Source organism: Miscanthus floridulus, chromosome 10 (assembly GCF_019320115.1).
Source record: "Miscanthus floridulus cultivar M001 chromosome 10, ASM1932011v1, whole genome shotgun sequence".
Lineage (NCBI taxonomy): Eukaryota > Viridiplantae > Streptophyta > Magnoliopsida > Poales > Poaceae > Miscanthus > Miscanthus floridulus.
The window spans coordinates 74,095,128-74,103,927 of NC_089589.1; the positions used below are offsets into that span (position 1 = coordinate 74,095,128).

The following is an 8,800-nucleotide window of genomic DNA, read 5'->3' on the forward strand; positions in this document are numbered from 1 at the left end:
GGTAGCTTGACCTAGGTGAGACTAGTGAGTTAGGTGTGGTCCACACTAGTTAAAACTAGCACTAGGTAGCTCCAAAACAGCCCTATGATCCAATGGAGCAAACTTCATTCACATATGTTCAAGAGTTGGAAGTGAATGGAGGGTCAAATACTGACTGGACGCTGGCTCAGGGTCCGGTCAGTTCATTTGACCAAGGTGAAAGTGTCTGGAAGTGACCGGACGCTGCGAGATCATGGTACCAGACGCTAAGGGCCAGCGTCCGGTTGACTCCAGTAAGGTCCCAAAGAGGGAGAATCCTGATCGGATGCGTCCGGTCAATGCTGATCGGATGCTGATCAAGTTCCGGCTACTGACCGGACGCTGCTCAGCAAGTGACCAGACTCTGGGGGTCCAGCTTCCGGTCGACATCAGTAAGGTTCTAGTGAGGGGAAAATGTGACCGGACGCGTCCGGTCAGTGTTGATCGGACGCTGCCAGCGTCCGATCAACTCTTAACCACTAGAGCTTGGGGTATACTGACCGGTGCGTCCGGTCACCCCGTAGAGGCACATAACGGTTTGTTTTTCAGTCGGTGTTATAAATACAACCTCCGCTCGTGTGTGGGGGTACTTTTGCTCATTCCAACAGCTGAGAAACACCTTAGAGAGTTCCAAGAAGAGCAAGGTCCTAGTGAGGTGATTGAGATTTGAGAATCCCAAGGAGAGCCCTCCTTAGTGAAGATCAAGAGTAGCAAAGTGTGCATCCACCGTCTCATTAGTCTTGTCGTGGTCAAGTGAGAGTTCGTGCTGGTTACTCTTGGTGATCGCCATCTCCTAGATGGCTTGGTGGTGATTGGGAGCTTGGTGATCACCCGGCGGAGCTTGTGGGTGACCCAACTCAAGTTGTGAGCGGTTGTGGGTGATTCACCGTGACGGAGTGTCGAAGAATCAACCCATAGAGAGCACTTGATCCTTGCGCGGATCAAGGGGGAGCTACACCCTTGCGCGGGTGCTCCAACGAGGACTAGTGGGGAGTGGTGACTCTCCGATACCTCGGCAAAACATCGCCGCGTTCCTCCTTCTCTATTTACTTTGAGCATTTACTTTGAGCAATTCAATTCATGTCTTTACATTCTTAGAATTGCCATGCTAGAGTAGGATTGGAACTTAGGTTGCTAGTCTTTTGTGCGGTAGAACAATTAGATACACTTTTTAGGCACAAGGGGTTAATTGGGCTAACTATAGGACTTAATTATTGCAAAGAAATTTAGAATTAGCCCAATTCACCCCCCCCCCTCTTGGGCATCTTGATCCTTTCAAGCATCGCATCCCACGCCCTCCCGCATCGCTCGCTAGCATCTGAAACCACGCCCCTGCGCCCGCACGTGAACCACGGCGGCGCCTCGGCAGTAGCACCAGGCCAGACGTGCCCGCACGTGAACCACGTCGGCGCTCGGCAGCAGCACCAGGCGGCTGCGACAGGCCGCTGTCTGCTAGCCACCAGTGCGCATTTACAACATGTGCAACACTTGATCTACTTTTGAAACATAAAGATGAAACATTTGCAACAAACAACTGAAAACAGATGAAACATTTGAAATGTGCTCTTGAAACATGCGTGTATAGCCATAGCAACATATACAACATCCAGATCCTCTTTTGCAACATAAGTCTCTAAAACACATGAAAACAAACACTTGAAACATGCGCATGCAGCCATAGCAAACATATGCAACATCTAGACGAAAACATTTAAAACATTTGTCTCAAACAACTGAAACACTTTGAACATAGCCTTGAAACATGAATATATTGTCATTACAACATATGAAACATCATAGATCTACTTTGCAACATCCAGATGAAACACTTGAAACATAAGTCTGAAACGCCTTAAACACTTGAAACACGGCGTCGCCAGCAAGCTTGGGTTAGGCGGACATCGAGAGCAACGGTCTAGCGTACACCCTAGGCTGTAGGCCTCCCCTTACTACCGACGGCCACCTGGATGGGGGTGCAGGCGTAGGCCTCTCCTACCTCTCCTTCTTCACGGGCAAGGTGGATGGGGCATGGCGTGGGGCGCAGAGCAGCGCGGGATGTGGCCTATGTGTGGCGGTGATGAGGAAGGCAGGCAGGAGACATGGCAGAGCGCGGTCGCGGAACACAGTCATGGACTCGTGGCACTGTGATGATATTTTTTTAAGAAATTGCAGTGCCTGAAGGGAGTGGATATAGGAGCAGATAAGAAAGCCTCGTGAGCATTACGGCCCACCAACGGGGCAGGCCGGCCGGCCGGACGTCACATGGCAATATATTTATATCTCTACTATAATGGACCAATCAAAATTATACTAGGTCCCCCGGAAAACGTCTTCCGCTGAGAGCTTCCAACCATTATGCACCCAGGAAAATGCACACAGGAATTCATCTCCATTAAAATCAAGGGCTAATAAAACAACTAAATCAAATCCGATAGCCACGATTCGATGTGGGATGCCAGGCTTCTCACGCATCCACCCCCCGCACGCCGACGCCGCGCCCTTGCTCCTCCCCGCATCCCGCACGTCCGAGTTCGATTCCTACTTCCGCCCATGCATTTTCCCAGAAAAACAAAACCCGCCACAATTCATGGGCGGCGCGACGGTCGCGTACCTGATGGCGTGCCTAGGCACGGAGGCCGCCACGGCTACCGAGGAGGGGGCTGTCGTCCTCCCGACCCTGGTCCCCACGCTCCTGACCAAGGATGACGTGCGCTGCCGCCGTTGTGGTCGCCGTCTTGCCTCCGCTGCTATCGAAGCCGAGGAGGAGGCCAAGAAGGAGGAAGAGGAGGAGGAGGACGTCGGCCTCTTCAACCTCTTCAACTGATCGTACATCGGTACGTGGATCAATCGATGTTCATCCTCGCTTTTGCTTGTTGTCGTTAAATATCCTAATGTTTTTTTAAAAAAATCACCTCTCCCGGACGCTCTCTCCATGCTGTGTCGACGGAGTGGACGAGGCCGAAGACGCGGCGGCGGTGGACGTCGACCGTGCGGGAGTGCCATCAAGGGAGATGTGGCACCTGGTGATGTTGCCTCCCCTGCAGTTGTGTCTCCTCTTCTTCTGCCATTGGTGTGTGCCCCTTCTCTCTCTGATCTAATCCAACGCGTTGATGAGGGCGGCGGCGGGGGGGTTCGGGGAGCCGAGGGTGGCGGCGATCGTCCTGGCGGACGTGGCCAAGGAGGACTTCCCCGTCATCACGTCAACGCCGCCTTCGAGGCGTCCCCCCTCCCCTGGCGAGGCGGCGCATCGGCCCACAGGCCGGCGCCCACGGACACCACATGACCGAGGCGAACCTGCGCTCGACATGTTCCGTGAGGTCACCGTCGTCGACGAGGTCACCGTCATCAAGGACAGGACCACCAATGTCCCCCAAGGTGCGGATCTGCCTAGGCCCTGGATCTAGGCTCGCAACCCTCCCTCCCCTGTGACCACTCTCGCTCGATTCGCCACAATGCCTGCCACGCAGTTCCCTCGCTCGCGTCGTGAGCTCGACTTCTCGCTCCCGTGGACAGAGGCACATGCGCAGCAGTTGCGGCAATCTTGAGGCCGTTGAATGCAGAGGATGAGCAGGCGCAGCAAATGCAGCTACCTTGAGGCCGTTGAATGCAGAGGCGGAGGATGTCCATAGGAGCATATGTGGAGGACTCTGAGTTGAGTTAAGTGTCGACTGACCCAGGCGGCGGCGGCACGTAGAGACCATCACTAGAAGCTCCTGATTTTTAATTCATTTATTCTGTTTCAACTAATTGTCTTCCGTCCCAAATTGTACCATTGTTCTACTTGATTTTTGCATTGTTCTATAGGCTTTGTATTGCCCGTTCCACTATGGATATGAATTGTTCCCCTTTCTTGACTAAAATTGCCCCATCCAATCATGATGCTTCTCCAATTTGAAGTGTGGACAGGCTATGCCCTGCCTAGGAGGATACAACAGAGTGAGAACAAACACACACTTGATCCGTTCCGAGCGCCGGAGTACAAACTACACTGATGCTTATGTGTTCTATACATGGAGACATCCATGCTCCTAAGGTGTTTGATGGATTGCCGGCACCAGGAAGCCAGTAATGGAAGTATCACAACCACATAACTGTTGTTGTGAGTTGGAGAAGAGTGCTCTCATCACGATAGGCTAGCAGATATTCTCTGAACCTGGAACTCCTAATGCAGAATTGGAGTACTCTAGAGGTACCTTCAATTCCCAGTGCTATTTTTTTACTTATATATTATCCCTGTTAGTTAGGCCATGAAGTGAACTTGTGGGATATCACATCTTGTAGTAGGACATGGTCTGCTAAATCTGTAAACACCCATTGACTTATTTAATTTCTCTCGGATACTAATATAGAAGAAACTTTCATCATTTATTAAATGGTTTTCTTTCTTTGTTTCATCTGAAGCTCCGAGCAAATAGCCTGGTATATTCACTCGACCTTGGTTCACTGCTGGAACCTTCTTGTGCAAGGATGACCATCGTGAAATTGTGGGCTGCACAAATAATCTTCAGGTAACGTGAACTGATTCCTGTATCTCTTGCTATGGCAAGAAAAAACTCCCAACAGATTGAACATATTTTTTTATCAAAAAATAAATTATCATGTGCCTGAACTGCAAGGATGCTAATTTCTGCTTCTAAGATCATGTGTGTTGGTGAGAATGCACGGTATTTTTCAAATTGTGTATCTAATATGCCAGGCTATGAACTTGACCTTACTTGGTTACATTGCTGGTAGGTATGATAACATATCACATCAAATGGAGTATGATTGCATGAGCTGGCAATATTTGAAAATATCAAAGGATATGGAACTGTTAGAACGTGAGACAGATCTGTGCAGAGAATGTGGTCAAGGGGTAGATATCTTCCGTGCAAAGTCTATCCAAGGTCATTTCATCATCCAGGTAGTTTTGCAAGCCCTTGGGATTAATTACAAGCCTTGGAATGTTCGTTTTGCTTATTTGTTCGTGAAGTGGAATTTTGATTGTCACGTGCGGAGTAAAATCTAAAACACCGTCGAGGTTACCGGTCAGTCAGGCTACACATGTAAATTCTCGATGTTTGCCAAACTATTTTTGTTGTTTGTAAAAAAAAATGGAAGGTTGTGTATGGATCCACAATATTCTGATATCATTTTTGTCATGCAAGTAATCTTTATTTGGTATCAGGTTGTCATCGGAATCATGTTTTTTTTATTCTATCTAATATTATAATATGTGATCGATGATTTTTCAAAATCACCAAAGCATATACACCATTTTAGTTGTTTAATTGTGTTATCCTAAATATTACCATAACATTAGCATGGACAATATACTAGTCCTATAGAACACACAACACCTACGTTGGATATGCTCCCATGGCCGCAGGCCCATGAGCAGGCTAGTGGGCTGGAAGCGTGCTCTATCATTTGCCCGTCACAATTCACAAGGTAACAGATAAGATTGGTTTGTTATTTTATTTTCAGGAGGACAATAATGAGATGAATACGTTTTCTGCTGTTATTATTATAGCCACAAGGAGCAAGCAACAGCACTGTCTTCGCATTAGGTTGGGCTCACTTGGCAGACAGCACGTTGATCCAATCCAGCCCAAATACACGTGTGTTCTGCTTCCTGAACCTCTGCATCTTGGCTTGAATTGCTTCTTCATCATGTTCTGGCGCTACATCACCATCAGCTGGGCTAACAGAACTGGTGCCAAACACCGCCTGTCAGGTGTGGTGTTCAGTTAGGATAACTTCCCTCATCGGAGCGTAGGTGTTCCTTCCTAGGAATCCCAAATCTGAACCATGTTCATCCAGTGCTTTGTTCAGTTGCCATAGTGTCATGTGGGACCGACAGTACAGCCGCCGGCTTCGGACACGAGGTGCAGCCAGGGCAGCCCCCAAGGGTGCGCATGGCCTGGAAGAACCCAATGAGGCTTAGGCGGCTGGAGGGGCTGCAGTCTTTAAGGCAATTAAGTAGAAGTTGAGGAGATTAAGAAATTAATTAGCCAGCCAGCAGTTAATGGCTAGCGCAAGTAGCAGTGGAGCTGAGCTCCTATATGTACCCCCTATGCTCGTTGAATGAAGGAAAGAAAAGAAGTTATTCCCAAATCTCCCTCTCTCTCTGTTATTCTTAATCTCACCCCCTGCTGTGGTAGTCAGGCAAAAACCCTGGCACCTCCATTACCTGGTTCGAGTTATGAACTGAGAAGCCAAGGGCCTCCAATTCTAGGCGCCCAGGTCCTTGACAACTTGGTATCGGCTAGCCGGCGCTCCAGTGCACCACTATGCTGGAACAGGGGCTTATCCAGCGCAGCACATCGGCGTCCTCCTCCCCGGTCTTGCTGGTCAAGAAGGCCGATGGGACGTGGCGCTTCTACGTCGACTACCGGGCCCTCAACGCTATTACAGTCAAGGACGCCTACCCCATTCCGATGGTCGACGAGCTCTTGGATGAGCTATACGGCGCCCGGTTCTTCACCAAGTTAGACCTCCGCTCCGACTATCATCGGGTTCGCATGAACCCAGCCGACGTGAAGAAGACGGCGTTCAGAACCCACGATGGGCTCTATGAGTTCCTCGTCATGCCGTTCGGGCTATGCAACGCCCCAGCAACATTCCAATCACTGATGAATGACGTTCTCTGCCCCTTCCTGCGCCACTTCGTCCTCGTCTTCTTCGACGACATACTAATCTACAGAGCATCCTTGGCTGAACACCTTCGCCATGTGCGTGCTGTCCTCACCGTGCTGCATCAACACCGGCTGTTCGTCAAAAGGTCCAAGTGTGCCTTCGGTGTTGACTCCATCGCGTATCTAGGGCACATGATTTCAGCACAGGGGGTGGCCATGGACCCTGATAAAGTCCAGGCCGTCGCTGACTGGCCGTAGCCCCGCTCGGCGCGCGCGGTCCGAGGTTTCCTTGGGCTTGCGGGGTACTACCGCAAGTTCGTCAAGGATTTTGGCGCCACCGTAGCCCCCCTGACGGCCCTACTAAAGAAGGAGGGGTTCACCTAGAATGAGGCAGCGGGCGCAACCTTCGTCGCCCTCAAGACGGCCATCACCACGGCACCGGTACTGGCCCTGCCCGACTTCGTGTAGCCATTCATCGTTGAGTGCGACGCTTCGACGCATGGCTTTGGGGCCGTTCTCCTCCAAGACCAGCACCCCATCGCCTTCTTCAGACGCCCTACTGCCCCTCAACATCAATCCTTGGCGGCATATGAGCGGGAGCTGATTGGATTGGTGCTGGCCATCCGCCACTGGAGGCCGTATCTTTGGGGCCGCCGCTTTCTAGTACGTACTGACCATTTTAGCCTCAAGTTTCTTTTGGATCAGAGACTGGCCACCATTCCCCAGCACCATTGGGTGGGCAAGCTGCTGGGTTTCGACTTCTCCGTGGAATACAAGGCCGGCAGCACCAATACGGTAGCTGATGCCCTGTCCCGCCGTGACACGGAGGAGGCAGCTATCTTGGTGCTTTCGGGTAGGGATGAAAATGGTACGGATATTTTTCGACCGTATTCGAAACCGAATCCGTTTAGAGGGGTTGAGATCTGTCCGTATCCGAGTCTGGATATCCAACATCTGATACCGTATCCGTATCCGAATACTCAAATCGCATATTTATGATGTCGATATCCAATTGTATCATATCCGACATAGTTGACACTATCCGTATTCGAATCCTAATCCGGACAGAAATATGAAAACAAATGTAATATCGATGATATCCGTCCGTATCCGATCTGTTTTCATCCCTACTCTCGGGACAGCACTTTGACTTCATCGAGCGCCTGCGACAAGCTAATGTTCAGGACCCCGCGCTGGTCGCCATCAAGGAGGAGATCACTTCCTCCCGGCGTGCGGCTCCCTTGTCCCTCGTCGATGGGCTGGTCGCGTTCCAGGGGCGCCTCTACATCCCGCCTGGCGCCCCCCTCCTCCAGGAACTCCTCGCTGCCATTCACGATGACGGCCACGAAGGAGTCCAACGCACACTCCAGCGCCTCCGCTGTGACTTCCACTCGCCGAACATACGTGCCGTGGTCCAGGACTATGTGCACGCGTGCGCCACTTGTCAGCGCTACAAGTCCGAGCACCTACACCCAGCATGCCTTCTTCTTCCCCTGCCGGTGCCAACAGCAATATGGGCAGACACCGGGATGGATTTCATCGAAGCTTTGCCGCGTGTGGGAGGCAAATCCGTCATCCTCACCATTGTTGATCGGTTCAGCAAATACTGCCACTTCATTCCGCTGGCCCATCCTTACTCAGCGGAGTCCGTGGCGCAGGCTTTCTTCTCTGACATCGTGCGCCTGCACTGTATTCCGCAATCCATCGTCTCGGATAGGGACCCGGTGTTCACATCCATTTTCTGGAAAGAGCTGCTGCGCCTCGCCAGAGTCAAGCTCCACATGACGACGGCGTTCCACCCGTAGTCTGATGGCCAGACAGAGGCAGCCAACAAGGTGATCGTCATGTATTTGCGCTGCCTGACTGGCGATCGCCCCCATCAGTGGTTGCGATGGCTGCCATGGGCAGAATACATCTACAACACCGCCTTTCAGTCCGCGCTCAAGACCACGCCATTCCAGCTCGTCTACGGCCGTGAGCCACCCTCCATCCGCTCCTATGAGCCTGGCGAAACTAGGGTGGCTGCGGTGGCCAAGACCATGGCGGAACGCGATGAGATGCTGACTGATGCCCGGGCCCGGCTGGAGCAAGCTCAGGACGTCTACAAGCGGTTCTACAACAAGCATCACCGCGACGTTCATTACAGCGTGGGTGATTGGGTCTAG

The 8,800-nt window shown here is 51.4% G+C and overlaps 1 protein-coding gene across 1 annotated transcript; it reads left to right on the forward strand.

The window, feature by feature from the left end:
- The first annotated feature begins 8,479 nt into the window (after window positions 1–8,479).
- LOC136488859 (uncharacterized) lies at window positions 8,480–8,800 on the forward strand. Its single transcript, XM_066485655.1, has one exon. The coding sequence runs from the start codon at window positions 8,480–8,482 to the stop codon at window positions 8,798–8,800; it is 321 nt and encodes a 106-aa protein (XP_066341752.1).

Excerpts from the sequence above, each read along its gene's own strand:
- LOC136488859 (XM_066485655.1), top strand. The coding sequence starts at position 8,480 with ATGTATTTGCGCTGCCTGACTGGCGATCGCCCCCATCAGTGGTTGCGA.